The following is a 22133-nucleotide window of genomic DNA, read 5'->3' on the forward strand; positions in this document are numbered from 1 at the left end:
TTGTCACCAACAGATTATTTACACAAACTTTGATTGTACTTACTTTAGAACTCCTAGCCCTTTCTAACTCTACCTCTGTCATCCTCTCCACCCTCACTAATCTCGGTTCAAACAGGCACACCCTGCTGTGCATCCGTGTATAACTCTTGTGGATTTAGTGTTTCTTTTATTATAATAATTATAATGCAGCCATCTTCACAACCGTTGGAAATAACGTTGGTCGGAGCTCATTCATTCATGATATAAATGACTATAATTCCTTGTAGGAGCGTCGAAGAACATTGATTCTTGTACCATTGTGTTGTCAGTTAAACTATTTTTCTATAAGATTAACTTAATTTCCATAATTTTTCTTTTTTTTTTCACTCGCACGCAGAAGACGTGATGACTCCCCTAAGCTTTCTTGCCCTCGAATCGGGCACACACGTCTCACTCCTGCGTATCTCAGTTCCACTCTGTAAGAATTTCCAGGTTACAATTTCGGATTGCCGGGCTCTACTGGACTGTCCTGTTTACCAGCGAACACACAGAATTTACCTCCGACGTCGTCACCACTCTAACTTCCTCACTTTATCTTCCTTCCTCACTGACGGCCCCACCTTTGACACAGACTCCCTCAGTGACTTTTTGACAGCAACATATTTGTTTCACAACCTTTGATTACACCTCCTTTACCACTTCTCACCGGCTTTACTAGTTCTACCTCTGTTATACTCTCTACCCTCGTTAGTCTCAGATCAAGTATATTAAACTATTAGCACACCCTACTCTGCAGTACTTTTTTGACCTTTGTAGGTTTAGCTCTTTTAACAATAATAATAATAATTATAATAATAATAAAAATCAGAATCTTTCCATTTTTACCTCCATCGACAATATTCTTGCTATGATTCATAAACACATTTCTGTCAATTTTTGCATTGAAATTCTAGTTCTTCCACATACAATTGTTCAACGTGATTTCCTGACATGTGATGCTGACATTATCGAGCAACTTAAGCTCTAAGATCTCCCATTTCTTAAAAGGGACAATAATGTACTACCTGCCCGTGGACGGAGACGCTTTCCTTGCAATATATATCTGTAAATTTTTGACTGCCGTGAACTCAAATCCTCTGTTTATACTCCTGTTCACTAATTATGCCACAACAATTTAAAAATTGCTGGTGCTTTGGCCACCCGACAAAACATTGCAAGTCAATGGTAAAATCCCCGGTCTGTGGTGCTGCTGACTATACCAATCCATTTGCAGCCAACCTCTCTCTTGCCTTAACCGTAATAAGGCTACTTCCATAATCTCCTCTGTAGTCACAAATTCAACAACCAGGTACTTACCCTGCCGATTCCTCCAGTCCTTGCATCTTCATCCTCTTGCTTGCATGTTTCAGTATCTACAGGACCTCCCGCAGCTACACCATCACCTCACATCCCTACTTTGCCAAAGTCTAAATCATCTCCAAAGTTCAAGTCTCTTTTAACCTTACTTGTTGTACCTGTTTCTGGTTCGGAGATTTATCCTTCCCCTCGTACAGTTCCCTTCTTCCCTGTCCCCACTGAAGTTCCTCTCCTGTCTCATTCAATGTTTCTTCCGAAATTCCTTCTAAGCTCCCATCCCTCCCCGTTCCTTAGTAACTTCAATTGCCTCTTCATTTCTTACTCTCAACTTCTCGCTCTGATATTGTACTGCCATCTGTTTCCAAGTCATCTGAAAAGCTTGAAGCCATATCCGAATATATTGAAAAGATAAAACCTACGATGGACACCGATTCAGTCCCATTCCTCCTCCTCACCTTATTCAACCTTCTACACAACTCCGTTCTTCGCAGCGTTTCATTCCATTGCTCCTTACTAATTATCCGCTACCTCCACAGATAAACTTTACAAACCCTACCAATCCGTAGACACCTACTGATTCGTGTTGCCAGTATATGTCTATTTGCAATTCATGACTTCCTTATAGTGGAATATTCGAGGTCATATGGGTAATCGAGGTGAGTTTCAGGTGTTGCTCTCCCAGTTTTCCCCTGTTTTTATCTGTTTACATGAACTTAAATTGCGCTCCTCTGTTATCCATGTTATCCATCGGAACCTTTTTCCGATGAAACTTGGATGGAAATAAATGGTATAAAATACCGACTCAATGGAAATATAGACACATATGCAGTACAATGTGATCCTTTATTGACAACGTTTCACCCACACAGTGGGCTTTTTCAAGTCACACAAACATCTACCTGGGGTGGAAGGTACGGGAGTATTTGTAGTCATGTTCAGAATGTTGAGGTCAGGTGGAGAATGCTGCATCTGATGATCTACCGGGTGGAGTTATAGAGTCTTGGGTAGCTTGGCAGGGGTATTGGACAAGTTGTGAGTAGACCTTCTGCAGTGTTGTATGTTCTTATGTGGGATAGCGATGAAGAAGTTTCTTGGCGAGTGGTTCAGCTATGTTATAGAAGCCGTTGTTCTGGTTGAAATTGTTGGTTATAGGGATAAGCGATGATTCCAGGATTCTTCGGTATTGAGTGTTGTCTTTTGTGGCGATAAGTCTTGAGTTTCTGTAGTTAATTAAATGGTTGTGTGAATTGCGATGTTGTACACAGGCATTCCTTGTATCGTCAGTCCTGCTTGCATATTGGTGTTCTGAAATACGTGTTTGGAGGTCTCTTGATGTTTCGCCCACATACACCCACGACACCAAAACCAAACGTGGTGTAATTATAGGCTTCTTCCTGCGCGCACTCAGAATCTGCAGCAATGAGTTCCTTGAGGAAGAATGTACTATAATTGAACAAGTATTTTCTAAACTCCACTATCCTCGTCACTTCATCAGAGACTGCAGACGGCGGGCATTAAACATCTTCAACACACCCAGAGAAGACACTGCCGAGAAGAGATACATAGTCCTCCCCACCAACTCCATTGCCAAACATGTTTCCAACATCTTTTCCAATACATCATTCCAAGTATCTACCTCCACAACCACGACCATCAAGGACATCACCAGTAGTAGAGAGGACAAGCCTCCATCCTCCGCAGGGGTATACATAATCCCTTGTAATGACTGCAACAAATTATATGTGGGCGAAACATCAAGAGACCTCCAAACACGTATTTCAGAACACCAATATGCAAGCAGGACTGACGATACAAGGAATGCCTGTGTACAACATCGCAATTCACACAACCATTTAATTAACTACAGAAACTCAAGACTTATCGCCACAGAAGACAACACTCAATACCGAAGAATCCTGGAATCATCGCTTATCTCTATAACCAACAATTTCAACCAGAACAACGGCTTCTATAACATAGCTGAACCACTCGCCAAGAAACTTCTTCATCGCTATCCCACATAAGAACATAGAACACTGCAGAAGGTCTACTCACAACTTGTCCAATACCCCTGCCAAGCTACCCAAGACTCTATAACCCCACCCGGTAGATCATCAGATGCAGCATTCTCCACCTGACCTCAACATTCTGAACATGACTATAAATACTCCCGTACCTTCCACCCCAGGTAGATCTGTGTGTGACTTGAAAAAGCCCACTGTGTGGGTGAAACGTTGTCAATAAAGGATCACATTATACTGCATATGTGTTTGTATTTCCGATGAAACTTATAATAAAAGTGCACTTCTTGTATGCACCGTATACCAAACACTTAGATCTTTGTAGATGAATGGTTCAGAGAACCGACAGGTTGATAAATTAGACACATGTGCAACTCTTGGGTATCTTTATTGTATGGACTGATGAAGCCACTGTGTGGCGAAACGTTTCCTTAATAAAGATACCTAAGAGTTGCACATGTGTCTAATTTATCAACGTGTCGATTCTGTGAACCATTCATCTACAATCCTGTCAGACACTGCAACTTCTTGGGATCTTAATACTTGGGAATTCTTCACTTGCCTAACCCTTGGGCACGACCTACTTCCACATTGAACAAATGTGACACCACCTACGACTGCTGCACCTCTCCTGCCTACGGTTTATTAGCTCCTTCTCTGCACTTATGCTGTATTCTATTCAAGATTCTCCTCCTGTTCTTCAAGATTCTCCTTTGTATGGACTGATGAAGCCACTGTGTGGCGAAACGTTTCCTCAATAAAGATACCCAAGAGTTTGTAGATGAATGGAACAGAGAACCGACATGTTGATAAATTAGACACATGTGCAACTCTTGGGTATCTTTAATGAGGAAACGTTTCGCCACACAGTGGCTTCATCAGTCCATACGTAGGAGAAACTTGAAGAACAGGAGGAGAATGAGGTAATCAGTCCCTCAACCTTGAGTCGATGTGTTCAGTCCATCAATCTTGAATAGAATACATTCTATTCAAGATTCTCCTCCTGTTCTTCAAGTTTCTCCTACGTATGGACTGATGAAACTACTGTGTGGCGAAACGTTTCCTCAATAAAGATACCCAAGAGTTGCACATGTGTCTAATTTATCACTTAGATCTTTGTTTATACTTCGCTGTATTACACTGCAGCCCGTATCTACTTGAACAAGTAGTATACAGACACATGTGCAACATCTGGTGCTCTTCGCACCTACTCCTAGGTTGAGGGACTGATTACCTCATCTTCTGTACATAGTTATACTGTCTTCAAGTTATGTTCTAGAATTTGTATTGATAAAGCCACTGGATGGCGAAACGTCTACAATAAAGATACCCAGATGTTGCACATGTGTCTTAATCTCAACTTGTCGGTATTATATACCATTCGTACACAAGTAGTATACAGTCTGCTCTTTGTATCTTTCTCCTTCTCGACCATTTTCTATTGCTGATTCTGGATTTCTGGTTTCTTCTCCACTTCCACCTCTCTTCTAATAAGGTTATTTTAATGCTCATCATTTACTCTGGGGGACGGTCACACTGTGACTCTCGTAGCGGTCAGTTGGAGGATCTTCTCACTTCTCTTCCTCTTAGTGTTTTAAATACAGGTAATCCCACCCATTTTGTCCCTCGCAATCAAACTGTCTCTTGCATAGATCTCTCAATTTACTCCTCTTATATTGTACTCGACTTTATGTGGCCTGTGTTCCTAGATTTACATGAAAGCGATCATTTTCAGATCCTTACTTCCCGTTCATATTCTCGCTCTCCTCATAGCCCTCGTTGGCAGTTTGAACGGCGAATTGGACCCTTAACTATTTTTAGCGAGGAACCTTTCTCTTTGACCTCTTCTACTGAGTTATTACAATTCTTTTCGACCTCAGTTTTAAACGCTGCTTTACATACAATCCCTCAAACCTCGAATAGGCACTATCAGAAGTTGAAGATTGAGACACTTATGCAGCATATGGAAATCTTTATTCAGGAAACGTTTCGCCACACAGTGGCTTCATCAGTCCAATACAAAGAGGAAGGCGTAAGGAGAGGAGGAGAATGAGGTAATCAGTCCCTCAACCTGGAGTCGATGTGTTCAGTCCATCAATCTTGTAGAATGTACAGCATAGGGCCGTAGACGTGGCTTATATACTGTAGTGAGGTGACGTGAAGCAGATGGAGGCGGGGTCATAGTGGTACCATCCACTAGTCGAAGTAGGTCTTCGTCCAAAGGTTGAACAAGTGTTGAAGAATTCTTTGTAACAAGATCCCATGATGCTTCAGTGTCCGACAGTTGTGATGAATGGTTTGAAAAACCGACAAGTTGAAGATTGAGACACTTATGCAGCATATGGAAATCTTTATTCAGGAAACGTTTCGCCACACAGTGGCTTCATCAGTCCAATACAAAGAGGAAGGCGTAAGGAGAGGAGGAGAATGAGGTAATCAGTCCCTCAACCTGGAGTCGATGTGTTCAGTCCATTAATCTTGTAGAATGTACAGCATAGGGCCGTAGACGTGGCTTATATACTGTAGTGAGGTGACGTGAAGCAGATGGAGGCGGGGTCATAGTGGTACCATCCACTAGTCGAAGTAGGTCTTCGTCCAAAGGTTGAACAAGTGTTGAAGAATTCTTTGTAACAAGATCCCATGATGCTGCAGTGTCCGACAGTTGTGATGAATGGTTTGAAAAACCGACAAATTGAAGATTGAGACACTTATGCAGCATATGGAAATCTTTATTCAGGAAACGTTTCGCCACACAGTGGCTTCATCAGTCCAATACAAAGAGGAAGGCGTAAGGAGAGGAGGAGAATGAGGTAATCAGTCCCTCAACCTGGAGTCGATGTGTTCAGTCCATCAATCTTGTAGAATGTACAGCATAGGGCCGTAGACGTGGCTTATATACTGTAGTGAGGTCACGTCACCTCACTACAGTATATAAGACACGTCTACGGCCCTATGCTGTACATTCTACAAGATTGATGGACTGAACACATCGACTCCAGGTTGAGGGACTGATTACCTCATTCTCCTCCTCTCCTTACGCCTTCCTCTTTGTATTGGACTGATGAAGCCACTGTGTGGCGAAACGTTTCCTGAATAAAGATTTCCATATGCTGCATAAGTGTCTCAATCTTCAACTTGTCGGTTTTTCAAACCATTCATCATAACTATCAGAAGTACGTGCCTGAATGGTCTCCTTGTGTTCGTGTAGTGAGATGGATATGTGCTGCATGGGGCCGATATTATTACAATAGAACCACAGAGCGGCTCCCTGATATCGTGTAGTGAAATGGATACGTGCTGCATGGGACCGATATTATTACAATAGAACCACAGAGCGGCTCCCTGATATCGTGTAGTGAAATGGATACGTGCTGCATGGGACCGATATTATTACAATAGAACCACAGAGCGGCTCCCTGATATCGTGTAGTGAAATGGATACGTGCTGCATGGGACCGATATTATTACAATAGAACCACAGAGCGGCTCCTTGATATTAACTGGAAAGCCGCAGGTCTAGGAGTGAGAGCGAGACATGGCTGAGTATGTCTAACTTGAGGCTGTGCCCTCTGGTAGGCACTCAGATAACTAGGCCCACAACAACTCACTCTAAGAGAGAACTATGGTAACTAGACATTAGGCCTATTGTCTACACGATACCGAGTTCTGATACTTTGAAAGTGACCGATACCAGCCAATACCGATACTTTGTCACATGCCGAGTTTATTCTACAACTCTCAGTGTTATTCATATCTTTGACTGTGATAAAATTTTTAATAATATTGATCCACTCGCAGTTTTACTTTATGATAAGAAATCCTCAACTATAGTTTCCTCTTTCAGAAAGAAATTCTTGATCATTAGGAAAATAAAAGGAGTGCTTTACACGAATGAAATATTATTACAAGTTTTAAATTAAAATGGATATCAGCACTGACCTTGCTTAGAGGGGATGACGCATAAACTGTCAATGCCAGAGAGGTTGTCAGTAGTGGAAGTCTCACGTGTAGTGTTGGACTTGATGGAAGTTGACTTAGTGGTGTGTTGGTCATGGTTTGCTCGCGCATCCAGGAGGAGATCCAAGTAATCTCCACGTCTTTGACCATTTTTCCTGACCGCTATTGTCTGCTCCACCACGTTTTGGAAAAATGTCTTTGCTGAAGTTTCTAATGTTAGTCTGAGAGCGTTAAAGATCCTTGGGGAAATATGTATAAGAGTAAATTTTAAGGTTGTAATCAACGAAGGAGCAAATAATGTTTGTGCCCATTTGGTAAATTCTGTTTCCTCATTTCTAAAGGAATTGCATTCAATACCAAAAGCACAGGAAGCAATTGTGTCCATTGTGAATCGTCCAGAATTTACCTTCATATCAACATAAGGTTTCTTAGCAGCTTCTTTAAGAGTAAAAGAAACAAGATCATCAGCCTTGTCACTGATGAGAGGGAACATCCCACGCATCTTGCCGGAGGTAAAGGTTGGAGTCACGACTGCCCGAAGAGCCCTCCACTCATCTCCTGACTTGTTAGCAAGCATTTGGTTGGTAAGGCTTCCTTCTGTAGCCGGAAACTTCCGACGGTCAATAAAATGATCAAAGTCTTTAACTAGAATGTTTTTGAGAAGGTCAGGATCGCCAATCATCAAAACTGGACGAAATATTTCATACATTCCACAGAATGTCGAGCCACCATACTTGTAGTACACCTGTAAACATGTAAAGTTATTAAAATGTGACTGTATTCACTGCCATACTCTCGATTCTTAGTAATGTAATTGTGAGGGAAAAGTTCGGTAGATAGGAGTGGAAGCATGAATAAGTGGAGTGGTAGTGTAATTGGTTGAATGCTTGAAGGGGTGTGTATCGTTAACTTTAATCCCCTCCCACTTTCCCCATCCAGTGGGAGTTAACATGAGACCCTGCTGACGAAATGATGTTACTTGACTTTCTGCTCCCATCAAGCCTTCTTCCTGATGGGATTGGGTCACAAGACACTGGCGAGACAAGTCGGACAGCTGAATCTAGGCAATATATCGGAAACTCTACCTCATCTTTTATTGAACACAGCAATGTATCACTTTACCTTTGCAAGTGTTTATCTGTGGTCTAAAACACCACAAAAAACTTCCGTCGATTACTCCGCCAGTTTAACAACTGCTGGCAGTAGTACTCAGTGCTGGGCTAAGTTTATACCAATCACGTCCACCAGTGACTACCTGGTCTCACACCGGCATCTCGTTCACTCCTGGTAAATCCTGTCAGCTACTTTTCACAACCACCGACACATCACAATATCATCTGTCCGCTGTATGTATTAGCTTCGTCTCACGAAATTTATTTATTTATTTTATTTTTCATTATTGTTTCACTTAAGAACATTTCATGTTTGATTGTTTTATATTTTATATTAATATATTTTGATTCTTGTCAATGAACTTGCTTATTTTCATCTGTAATAATTTATTGTTCTAGATGTTGTTGTCGTGAAGAGAAATTGTCCTTTAAAATACTCTCTGAGGGTCTTAAATTATTTACATATTAACATGAATTATATATAGAGACATGATTAAAATATATACAGAAAAGTCATATTTTTGTCGAAACAGAATATCATTTACAGTATTTTAACTTTATAAAGATCATCAATTGAAGATTACCAACCTCGTCCAAATATTCCCATCGAGTCTGGAATAATGATAACTGTTTGTGTATGTGCCCGAGGAATGGTAGATATGGAGGCGTAGGAACTCCAAGGGTTGACCAGTGGTTGTGGCGCCAGCGGGAGTATGACCAAGCAGCCAACACAAGTCCAACCACAAACAACCACACCACAGTATCCATCCTGAAATTAAATTTTATATAATTACTTGCCATTTTCACTTACTGTTTGAAACTATTTCCCTGATCCCCAATAACTTTTGTCTAAATAGTTAAGATATTTAATCATTAATTTTCCTGCTCTGCAGACTTTTCTCAAATATTTAGGAAAGAATCTGTTGTGCCGGCGAAGTGTTGTCTGAATATATTTTCCTAACATTACTTTACCGACTTTATCAATGTTAGCATAATCGTAAAATGCGTCTCAGTGCATGTATTTACAAAAAAAAAAAAAAATATCCCATACAATGCTGGAGAACAGTTTTTGTTCCTGTGTCGTCAATGACATGTTAACAGACTCGATCATGGGTAAACATAAGCCAGCAGCACTACAACAGTATCAGTATGAACATTAAAATGGTATAAAATACCGACAGGTTGTTAGGTAAGACACATATGCAACAGTTAGGTATCTTTATTTCGAAACGTTTCGCCTACACAGTAGGCTTATTCAGTCGAGTACAGAAAAGTTGATAGAAGCAGAAGATACTTGAAGACGATGTAATCAGTCCATCACCCTTAAAGTTTTGAGGTGGTCAGTCCCTCAGTCTGGAGAAGAGCATTGTTCCGCAGTCTGAAGGGTGATGGACTGATTACATCGTCTTCAAGTCTCTTCTGCTTATATCAACTTTTCTGTACTCGACTGAAGAAGCCTACTGTGTAGGCGAAACGTTTCGAAATAAAGATACCTAACTGTTGCATATGTGTCTTACCTAACAACCTGTCGGTATTTTATACCATTTTGATGTTCAGTCTGTTTCATTCCCTTACTGCTGTACAATAAAAGGTGTTAGGTAAGACACATATGCAACAGTTAGGTATCTTTATTTCGAAACGTTTCGCCTACAAAGTATGCTTCTTCAGTCGAGTACAGAAAAGTTGATAGAAGCAGAAGAGACGTGAAGACGATGTAATCAGTCAATCACCCTTGAAGTTTTGAGGTGGTCAGTCCCTCAGTCTGGAGAAGAGTAATGTTCCATAGTCTAAAACAATATAGAATTGAAGATGCAGGATGGAGCCTTATATACCACCAGGAGGTGAGATGTAGGTCACTTGTAGAGGTAAGAATGTAGTCGTTGGAAGGTCACGTCCCTATCAGATCCAGGCATTCTCACTAGTAGAAGTTGTCCAAGTTGTTTTCTGTTCTGTACCAAGATACCATTGTGTTGCAGTGTCAACAAAGTGAACATTAAAATGGTATAAAATACCGACAGGTTGTTAGGTAAGACACACATGCAACAGTTAGGTATCGTTATTTCGAAACGTTTCGCCTACACAGTTCTTTTTGCAAGAAATCATGAGATACAGTTACAAGCTGACATCTGTTTGGGGTTACCCCTTTATTACTATAGTATGTTTTAAACTCATCAGAGTCTGTGTTAAAGGTATTTGATGCAACCGGTAGTTTACTTACTAGTGTTGATGCGACAGATGTGTAGTACGAATTAAAACAATTTGTCGCTTTAGTTGCTTTGTGGCATGTATCGTTATCGATATATAGTATTATGCTAGATCTATCTACAGGTTTATGGCTATACCCCAACTGTTTTAGTTGTTGCCAGAGTTTTCTGGGGTTATTCTTGCACTCTGGTTTTTGAGCAATAGTGCCTTGCCTTTGCTTCTTTTATAAGTCTCTATACTCTGTTCCTCACCCTTAGGAATTCATTTAGCGCTGCAATACCCTCTCTGTTTGCTTAAATCTTTTAACAACTGTACTAGTCTTCAGTATTATTGTACTGTTCTGTTCTTTGTTATTGTTCTGTACTGGTCTGTTATTTTACTGTACTTGTCTTCTGTGTTATTTTACTGTACTTGTCTTCTGTGTTATTGTACTGTACTGGTCTCTGAATTTCATAATATCTAATATCTCAGTAGTCATCCAGGGTTCGGTTCTCCGTTTAATCCTAACTTTAACTTTTGCAATATTATCAAGGACAGCGGTGAACATTGTTTTAAATTTTTCCCAGGCATCGTTTACGTCCCTGCAACTTGTTATCTCTGTCCAGTCACAATTGTGTAGACTATTTACCAGTGTTTCTTTTCTATAGTTTCTAGTTGACCTCATTTTTATTGTCCTGTGTAGGTCTATCCTATCCTTTGTGATTTTCCTGATGCAGTAAATGATGAAATGACCACTAAGCTCAATAAATCGTAATGACACGATTGCAAATAAACCATACCCCCGGCCGGGATTGAACCCGCGGTCATAGAGTCTCAAAACTCCAGCCCGTCGCGTTAGCCACTAGACCACCTAGCCACAATAAGATTCATCCAACTAGGTATATTTCTACACCTATCTTCTACACCTATGGTGTAGAAATATACCTAGTTGGATGAATCTTATTGTGGCTAGCTGGTCTAGTGGCTAACGCGACGGGCTGAAGTTTTGAGACTCTATGACCGCGGGTTCAATCCCGGCCGGGGGTATGGTTTATGACCACTAAGGCCTGTGGTAATAACGCCTGACGACTAATGTTCTCAGAGCGGTTACAAAGTATGTGGTCAATTATGGTGGCTGAGAACTGTGTGATCCGGGTTGGTGTATTAATTAGTTGAGTGTAACTATTTAAACCTAGAATTCGCTTATATTTTTTGCATCGCTCGTTCTTTTACTGTTGAAAACAGATATTGAAGTCTCCCAGTATTACTGTCTCGCAATTGTTATCAAGTCCGGAGAAGACTCTCGAGAAGTCTTCTAAGAACTGGTCATGGGTGGGAGAGCGGTAACTAGTTCCTACTATGATGGGTTTGGTCTTGAAAAGCAACACTTCAAACCGTAGAATCTCCAGTTTATTGTCATTTAAATCAGATCTTTGGTTGTAGAGTAAATCAGGTCTTGGGTTGTAGGCTAAGTCATTTCTTATGGAGGCACATACCCCACCACCTTTTCTGTTCCTGTCTATGCGTATTGTATTGTAACCTTCTATTTTGACCTCGTTGTCAATCACCGTATCATCCAACCAGGATTCAGACATGGATATAACTGCCACTCTAGTTTTGTTAGCCAGAATCCTAAGCTCTGCCAATTTTGGAAAAAGTTATCTAGCGTTGACCTGAACAAAGTGAAGGCCTGACTGCATAATACAGTCATAATCGTCAATATATGGCAAGGGGTCGTTTATATTAAAATTAGGTAATTCAATGTCATCATTGCTGAAGGGTAACTGTGCCAAAGTGCATTTAGTACAAACAAAAAAAATGAAATCAAGCATCATTACCATAATCGAACACACATCCATTATGCACCCACCCTTTACACATTTTACAAAAGGTACATTTATTGTTCTCCTGCCGTACCTTAGTACAGTGTAAACATATGTCTGGTGTAGTCTGAGATTAGAATGGTGGCTTTTGTCTCATTTTGACCTATGCATGCATTACATAGAGAATTAAGCTTAGCATTCCTAGCTTCTAGACCGTCATTATTACAACACTGCACTGTTTGACCCTTGTAGGTTTAGCGCTAGTTTTTTTATTTTAGTAATACATTACAACAAAGTTAAAAGTGTAGTGTGCGCAGGAGAAACAGTGACTTGAGGTTGCTGAGGAACTAGACTAGGTGAGGGAAACAGCATCGTCCCACCGCTAGCCTACTGGAGTGTCCCACAGCTAACCTACTGGAGTGTCCCACCGCTAGCCTACTGGAGTGTTCCACAGTTAGCCTACTGGAGTGTCCCACCGCTAGCCTACTGGAGTGTCCCACAGCTAGCCTACTGGTGTCGCACCGCTAGCCTACTGGAGTGTCCCACCGCTAGCCTACTGGATTGTCCCACAGCTAACCTACTGGTGTCGCACCGCTAGCCTACTGGAGTGTCCCACCGCTAGCCTACTGGAGTGTCCCACAGCTAACCTACTGGTGTCGCACCGCTAGCCTACTGGAGTGTCCCACCGCTAGCCTACTGGAGAGTCCCACAGCTAACCTACTGGTGTCGCACCGCTAGCCTACTGGAGTGTCCCACTGCTAGCCTACTGGAGTGTCCCACAGCTAGCCTACTGGAGTGTCCCACCGCTAGCCTACTGGAGTGTCCCACAGCTAACCTACTGGTGTCGCACCGCTAGCCTACTGGAGTGTCCCACCGCTAGCCTACTGGAGTGTCCCACAGCTAACCTACTGGTGTCGCACCGCTAGCCTACTGGAGTGTCCCACCGCTAGCCTACTGGAGTGTCCCACAGCTAGCCTACTGGAGTGTCCCACCGCTAGCCTACTGGAGTGTCCCACAGCTAACCTACTGGTGTCGCACCGCTAGCCTACTGGAGTGTCCCAGAGCTAACCTACTGGTGTCGCACAGCTAGCCTACTGGAGTGTCCCACAGCTAACCTACTGGTGTCGCACCGCTAGCCTACTGGAGTGTCCCACAGCTAACCTACTGGTGTCCCACCGCTAGCCTACTGGAGTGTTCCACAGCTAGCCTACTGGAGTGTCCCACCGCTAGCCTACTGGAGTGTCCCACAGCTAGCCTACTGGAGTGTCCCACAGCTAACCTACTGGTGTCGCACCGCTAGCCTACTGGAGTGTCCCACCGCTAGCCTACTGGAGTGTCCCACAGCTAGCCTACTGGAGTGTCCCACCGCTAGCCTACTGGAGTGTCCCACAGCTAGCCTACTGGAGTGTCCCACAGCTAGCCTACTGGAGTGTCCCACCACTAGCCTACTGGAGTGTCCCTCATCTAACCTACTGGAGTGTCCCACCGCTAGCCTACCGGAGTGTCCCACCGCTAGCCTACTGGAGTGTCCCACAGGTAGCCTACTGGAGTGTCCCACAGCTAACCTACTGGAGTGTCCCACCGCTAGCCTACTGGAGTGTCCCACAGGTAACCTACTGGAGTGTCCCACAGCTAACCTACTGGAGTGTCCCACAGCTAGCCTACTGGAGTGTTCCACCGCTAGCCTACTGGAGTGTCCCACCACTAGCCTACTGGAGTGTCCCACAGCTAGCCTACTGGAGTGTCCCACAACTAACCTGCTGGAATGTCCCACAGCTAGCCTACTGGAGTGTCCCACAGCTAGCCTACTGGAGTGTCCCACAGCTAGCCTACTGGAGTGTCCCACCGCTTGCCTACTGGAGTGTCCCACCGCTAGCCTACTGGAGTGTCCCACCACTAGCCTACTGGAGTGTCCCACCGCTAGCCTACTGGAGTGTCCCACCGCTAGCCTACTGGAGTGTCCCACCGCTAACCTACTGGAGTGTCCCACAACTAACCTACTGGAGTGTCCCACCGCTAGCCTACTGGAGTGTCCCACAGGTAGCCTACTGGAGTGTCCCACAGCTAACCTACTGGAGTGTCCCACCGCTAGCCTACTGGAGTGTCCCACCGCTAGCCTACTGGAGTGTCCCACCGCTAGCTTACTGGAGTGTCCCACAGCTAACCTACTGGAGTGTCCCACCGCTAGCCTACTGGAGTGTCCCACCGCTAGCCTACTGGAGTGTCCCACCGCTAGCCTACTGGAGTGACCCACAGGTAGCCTACTGGAGTGTCCCACAGCTAACCTACTGGAGTGTCACACCGCAAGCCTACTGGAGTGTCCCACAACTAGCCTACTGGAGTGTCCCACAGCTAGCCTACTGGAGTGTCCCACAGCTAGCCTACTGGAGGGTCCCACAGCTAGCCTACTGGAGTGTCCCACCGCTAGCCTACTGGAGTGTCCCACCGCTAGCCTACTGGAGTGTCCCACAGGTAGCCTACTGGAGTGTCCCACAACTAACCTACTGGAGTGTCCCACCGCTAGCCTACTGGAGTGTCCCACAGATAGCCTACTGGAGTGTCTCACAGCTAACCTACTGGAGTGTCCCACCGCTAGCCTACTGGAGTGTCCCACCGCTAGCCTACTGGAGTGTCTCACCGCTAGCCTACTGGAGTGTCCCACAGGTAGCCTACTGAAGTGTCCCACAGCTAACCTACTTGAGTATCCCACAGCTAGCCTACTGGAGTGTCCCACAACTAACCTACTGGAGTGTTCCACAGCTAGCCTACTGGAGTGTCCCACAGCTAGCCTACTGGAGTGTCCCACAGCTAGCCTACTGGAGTGTCCCACTGCTAGCCTACTGGAGTGTCCCACCGCTAGCCTACTGGAGTGTCCCACAGGTAGTCTACTGGAGTTTCCCACAGCTAACCTACTGGAGTGTCCCACAGCTAGCCTACTGGAGTGTCCCACAACTAACCTACTGGAGTGTCCCACAGCTAGCCTACTGGAGTGTCCCACAGGTAGCCTACTGGAGTGCCCCACAGCTAGCCTACTGGAGTGTCCCACCACTAGCCTACTGGAGTGTCCCACCGCTAGCCTACTGGAGTGTCCCACCGCTAGCCTACTGGAGTGTCCCACCGCTAGCCTACTGGAGTGGACTAATAGGTGGAGGATAGAATTCGTTAGAGGGGTTGAGGTCCACTCCCGCTCAGCACTGTTCTTCCTGTTTTACTGCTCATTCTTCATTTCACGTAATGTGACTCCCAGTTCATTCATCCTTCCCTACTTCTCCTTAGCTCAGATTCATGACCCACTTCCCATTTTCTCTTGACTATAGAAATATGTAAAGTGATGTTTAGAAAAGAACGCTTTCTATGGAGAATTCATAATTTTTTGTTATGTTTGCATCACCATATATTCTTCCCTCCTACACTGAGGTAAGTCTGTGATTAATTAACTGTTTTCGGAGGGTCTGAGTCATATATGTCTCTAGGTTACTATGGAGAATGTGATCACTCACCACGTCTCCATGACACTATCATACACAACCACTGGTCCCGGGTCACTCTCACCTCTGGCTTTTCCAAGACCTACTTAGTGCCTCCATGCAAAACCTCGCTTCGACATTGCACTTACCACTGGCACAAACCTGGGAGAGTAGCCAGTTTCCTGCCGGCAGTGGCGGCGCCAATGGGGGTCTTCGGGGTTTCAACCTCCCATAATTTTCTTTAGCCACCAAAAGCCCTTCCAGTGATGAAAATCATCAGTCATTCAACTTATTTTTAAGATATAAATCATCGCCTATACCATAGGTTCATGCAAGAACTTTTAAACAGAAGAACACTGCACGAGACTACTGACTTATTGCTGGGTAAAAGGATACTGTGAAACTAACGAGACATTTTACTGCGGAAATTTTTGCTTATCAGTAGCTTTTTCAAGTTTGACATATTACTAATAATTCCAGCAACATTATTACTACTAGCTTATTTTTCCAATAACTAATACTACGATCACCTACCCTGAATACCTTTATTGGTTGGTTCTGTATACCTTTATGAGACTAATACTCAAAATCTATCATCATATAATCAGCTGGATGCTCACATATCACTTCACAATCTCTTTCACCTCAGAGCTCTCCATCTCCTATAAATACCCATGTTTAGTACCCTGTGTGAACTGAAAAAGTCTCTTAAGGATGATCCGTATGTATATTCTATCAACAGTTTACACTCTAATGGCTATCAGACACATGAAGGTCCTGCCATGACAATGTTTGTTCTGCTGCCACAGTAACAAAATCAGAAATTTCTGTAACTCTATCATGAAATCATCAGGAGAACATAGGGCAACAGAAGCAAGGGCCATGTACAGTCTCACTGATATGTCATTCATAATGATATTCTGCATATCACTAAGTTGCTGACTGACCACCTTCAGTCCCCCCACCTCCAGCAGACTTAGGCTGTGAATATTAAGCCAGTCCTATATAAAGTCTAGAATAAATACTGAAAATTCATGGCAGGGCATCTGGCAAGATGCGACTGAGAGTGATAAGCAACAAGAATAAATGCAGATCAATGGTTCAGAGAACCATGTTGATAAATTAGACACATGTGCAACTCTTGGGTATCTTTATTTAGGAAACGTTTCGCCACACAGTGGCTTCATCAGTCCATACAAAGGAGAATCTTGAAGAACAGGAGGGGAATGAGGTAATCAGTCCCTCAGCCTTGAGTCGATGTGGTCAGTCCATCAATCTTGAATAGAATACGGCATAAGTGCGGGGAAGGAGCTTATAAACCGTAGGCAGGAGAGGTGCAGCAGTCGTAGGTGGTGTCACATTTGTTCAGTGTGGAAGTAGGTCGTGCCCAAGGGTTAGGCAAGCGAAGAATTCCCAAGTATTAAGATCCCAAGAAGTTGCAGTGTCTGACAGGATTGTCGATGAATGGTTCAGAGAACCGACATGTTGATTTGTAAATCAGGAAGGAGGGACAGGATAGGGATGGTGTATGCTACTGTGGGAAGGGATGTCAGGGGTGTGAAACGGGGTTGCCTCCTTAGGATTGACAGTTGCTAAGGATGTGTGTGATTGTTGGGAGTGCGAGTGTGTTGGAATAACGCACTTTTTCTGATGTGTAACGCACATGTGTTATAGGATGAGTAAGGGCATGTCAAAATTGTGGCTGTCTGTGCCAGCGGCCAGCATGAGTGTAAACTGTGTTGTATCCTGTACCCCATGTGTATTCATAGACACTTTTGCATGATGGAAGATGTCCACATATAAGCGGAACACGGGACTGTTATCATGGGCAGTACTCTTTTATTTAGTTATTTACGGTAGAAATGATAGGGTTACAATTAAGAGTTTATATATACGTTGCTTAGGGTTAAGTTGAACGTCACTGTTGTAACCTTCCTAGAAATATTTATAACTCGCAATTATTTTCACCTGGTTGAGGTGACATTGTGTTAGATTATGTTATGACACACTTATGTTAATATTTGATATTCAATGTCTTGATGTTATTGTGAACACCGATGATTATATACTTACTTAAGGTTATTCCTTAATGTACTGTAATGTACTGTAAGTATGTTGGTGATATCGGTTATAGTTTTTTTTTTTTTGGGGGGGGGGGAATACATTAAGTGTGAAAAGTTTATGTTGTTTAGGGTAATAACACCTTTATGGTATTGTATACAAGTGTTTCAAAATGTATCTTGTAAAATGTGTTTGTCTTATTTAAGGTATTGTGTATCTAGTGTTGTTGTACCTTACATGATTGTACTTACTTATCACACAGTGACAAGATGAGTTAGGATAAGTAATAAATTGTGGTTATTTAATATTCAAGATTATTCAAATGAATGAATATGAGTTCTTATCAATGTGTGTGTGTGGGCGTAGGGGGTGCGTCAGCTGTGTGTGGGCGTGGGGGGTGCGTCAGCTGTGTGTGGACGTGGCGGGTGCGTCAGCTGTGTGTGGGCGTGGAGGGTGCGTCAGCTGTGTGTGGACGTGGGGGGTGCGTCAGCTGTGTGTGGACGTGGGGGGTGCGTCAGCTGTGTGTGGGCGTGGAGGGTGCGTCAGCTGTGTGTGGGCGTGTGCGTCAGCTGTGTGTGGATGTGGGGGGGCGTCAGCTGTGTGTGGCCGTGGGGGGTGCGTCAGCTGTGTGTGGACATGCGTCAGCTGTGTGTGTGTGGACGTGGTGGGTGGTCAGCTGTGTGTGGACGTGGGGGGTGCGTCAGCTGTGTGTGGACGTGGGGGGTGCGTCAGCTGTGTGTGGGCGTGGAGGGTGCGTCAGCTGTGTGTGGACGTGGGGGGTGCGTCAGCTGTGTGTGGATGTGGGGGGTGCGTCAGCTGTGTGTGGACGTGGGGGGTGCGTCAGCTGTGTGTGGACATGGCGGGTGCGTCAGCTGTGTGTGGGCGTGGAGGGTGCGTCTGCTGTGTGTGGACGTGGTGGGTGCTTCAGCTGTGTGTGGACGTGGGGGGTGCGTGTGGACGTGGGGGGTGCGTCAGCTGTGTGTGGACGTGGGGGGTGCGTCAGCTGTGTGTGGCCGTGGCGGGTGCGTCAGCTGTGTGTGGGCGGGGGGGGTGCGTCAGCTGTGTGTGGACGTGGGGGGTGCGTCAGCTGTGTGTGGACGTGGGGGGTGCGTCAGCTGTGTGTGGACGTGGTGGGTGCGTCAGCTGTGTGTGGACGTGGGGGGTGCGTCAGCTGTGTGTGGACGTGGGGGTGCGTCAGCTGTGTGTGGACGTGGGGGGTGCGTCAGCTGTGTGTGGACGTGGGGGGTGCGTCAGCTGTGTGTGGACGTGGGGGGTGCGTCAGCTGTGTGTGGACGTGGTGGGTGCGTCAGCTGTGTGTGGACGTGGGGGGTGCGTCAGCTGTGTGTGGGAGTGGGGGTGCGTCAGCTGTGTGTGGGCGTGGTGGGTGCGTCAGCTGTGTGTGGACGTGGGGGGTGCGTCAGCTGTGTGTGGACGTGGGGGGTGCGTCAGCTGTGTGTGGACGTGGGGGTGCGTCAGCTGTGTGTGGACGTGGAGGGTGCGTCAGCTGTGTGTGGGCGTGGGGGGTGCGTCAGCTGTGTGTGGACGTGGGGGGTGCGTCAGCTGTGTGTGGGCGTGGGGGGTGCGTCAGCTGTGTGTGGGCGTGGGGGGTGCGTCAGCTGTGTGTGGACGTGGTGGGTGCGTCAGCTGTGTGTGGACGTGGGGGGTGCGTCAGCTGTGTGTGGACGTGGGGGGTGCGTCAGCTGTGTGTGGCCGTGGGGGGTGCGTCAGCTGTGTGTGGACGTGTGCGTCAGCTGTGTGTGGACGTGGGGGGTGCGTCAGCTGTGTGTGGACGTGGTGGGTGCTTCAGCTGTGTGTGGACGTGGGGGGTGCGTCAGCTGTGTGTGGACGTGGGGGGTGCGTCAGCTGTGTGTGGACGTGGGGGTGCGTCAGCTGTGTGTGGGCGTGGAGGGTGCGTCAGCTGTGTGTGGACGTGGGGGGTGCGTCAGCTGTGTGTGGGAGCGATGGGTGCGTCAGCTGTGTGTGGGCGTGGGGGGTGCGTCAGCTGTGTGTTGGCGTGGGGGTGAATCAGCTGTGTGTGGGCGTGGGGGGTGCGTCAGCTGTGTGTGGGCGTGGGGGGTGCGTCAGCTGTGTGTTGGCGTGGGGGTGAACCAGCTGTGTGTGGGCGTGGGGGGGGTGCGTAAGCTGTGTGTGGGCGTGGGGGTGCGTCAGCTGTGTGTGGGCGTGGGGGGTGCGTCAGCTGTGTGTGGACGTCGGGGGTGCGTCAGCTGTGTGTGCGTCAGCTGTGTGTGGCGTGGGGGGTGCGTCAGCTGTGTGTGGGCGTGAGGGGTTCGTCAGCTGTGTGTGGCATCAGCTGTGTGTGGGCGTGGGGGGTGCGTCAGCTGTGGAGGGTGCGTCAGCTGTGTGTGGACGTGTGCGTCACGTGGGGGGTGCGTCAGCTGTGTGTGGGCGTGGGGGTGCGTCAGTTGTGTGTGGGCGTGGGGGGGTGCGTGAGCTGTGTGTGGGCGTGGGGGTGCGTCAGCTGTGTGTGGGCGTGGGGGGTGCGTCAGTTGTGTGTGGGCGTGGGGGGGTGCGTGAGCTGTGTGTGGGCGTGGAGGGTGCGTCAGTTGTGTGTGGGCGTAGGGGGGTGCGTGAGCTGTGTGTGGGCGTGGGGGGTGCGTCAGTTGTGTGTGGGCGTGGGGGGTGCGTCAGCTGTGGGCGTGTGGTCAGCGTGGGCGTGGGGGGGTGCGTCAGCTGTGTGTGGGCGTGGGGGGTGTGTAAGCTGTGTGTGGGCTGTGTGTGGGCGTGGGGGTGCGTCAACTATGTGTGGGCGTGGGGGGTGCGTCAACTGTGTGTGGGCGTGGGGGGTGCGTCAGCTGTGTGTGGGCGTGGGGGGTGCGTCAACTGTGTGTGGGCGTGGGGGGTGCATCAGCTGTGTAGCAACACTGGTAATATTTAAATTGTATAATGCAGGATCGGTATATTATTTTCTGTAACTGTTGTTGCACATATCATAGATATTTTGCTATAATTTATCATCGCTTGTATTGTAGCAATGTTTTAAATAAAATATATAAAAAAAAATATCACGAAAACAACTCTGACCAGTGTCTATGTTTTCAGATTCCTTTTCCTCTAGAGAACGACGGTAAACAGTCCTTCCCAGCACTCAGAGTTAGCTCTCTCTCAGGTTTCACCACAACGCCTGTGGGGAGGCATGGAAGGTATTCAGGCTTAATTCAGAGAATTGGAGCTCAGATCCAGTTTCCTAGATCAAGAGCCCCTCACCAGCATCAAGGAATCTTCCTTGGCAAGGAAGGAACCCTCATTGGCATTACATAACCTCCTCCAGTTTGGTAATGCCTGCCTCGATTTTCCACCTAAGAGGGACAAATTCCTAGCAACGTCTGTCATTAGGGAACTGTTACAAAATGCGATATCTGTAAAGTATAGACATCTCCAGAGATTACTAGAAGATCAACTTATTGATCCCCCTAGAGCATCTAGCTTGTTTCAGGTTTTGTAACAGTTTCAGAATATGATCGAGTACAGTTATCCCTTGAATCTGAGAAAAATATTGAGTGTTTTGGAATCACAACTACATAAACCAACGAAATAAAATTTGAGAGCTTTAATAACAAAGTTGTCTAGCTGGACAATATCAAAGTAAATAAATTTGATAAAATGTAGGATATAAGATCCTGCACTTTTCTTGTAGCTCAGTGTTAAAATGCATATATACTAGTATAGTGCTGAGGACACATTTCGTAACAGTACGACTCTATCGTCTGGTGCGTTGATATCAAGTATAAGAGTAATACTTGTATATACAAGTGTGTATGAGAATGTGTGTGTTCACAGTGTTCGTTATGTCTCGTTAATAATAATAATAATAATAATAATAATAATAATAATAATAATAATAATAATAATAATAATATTCATTTCTGCAAGTACTTGTACAAGGTACACAGGCCTACATAACATCAATAATATAGAAAGCCCCTTTTAATGCAGAGCATTTCGGGCAAATTAGGTCAGTTTTGTCCCAGGATGCGACCCACACCAGTCGACTAACCCAGATACCTATTTTACTGATGGGGAACATAGACAACAGCTGTAAGGAAACACGCCCAATGTTTCTAGCCTCTCCCAAAATCGAACCCGGGCATAAACATCCCTTAATACAAAATCTAAGTCCAGCACAACCAAATCCCCAACTACAACGATGCGTAG

At 45.6% G+C, this 22133-nt stretch overlaps 1 protein-coding gene across 1 annotated transcript in view; it reads right to left on the bottom strand.

The window, feature by feature from the left end:
- Nucleotides 1-22133, bottom strand: part of LOC128696634 (cytochrome P450 9e2) — an 88526-nt gene that overhangs the window by 61659 nt on the left and 4734 nt on the right. Inside the window, exons 2-3 of the mRNA XM_070094411.1 lie at nucleotides 9014-9194; nucleotides 7296-8058 (exon numbers count right to left, since the gene is read on the bottom strand). Of these exons, the coding sequence (XP_069950512.1) occupies nucleotides 7296-8058; nucleotides 9014-9193 (943 nt within the window). The 5' untranslated portion in view covers nucleotide 9194. The remainder of the gene's footprint in view (nucleotides 1-7295; nucleotides 8059-9013; nucleotides 9195-22133) is intronic.

This window comes from Cherax quadricarinatus, chromosome 46, assembly GCF_038502225.1.
Source record: "Cherax quadricarinatus isolate ZL_2023a chromosome 46, ASM3850222v1, whole genome shotgun sequence".
NCBI lineage: Eukaryota > Metazoa > Arthropoda > Malacostraca > Decapoda > Parastacidae > Cherax > Cherax quadricarinatus.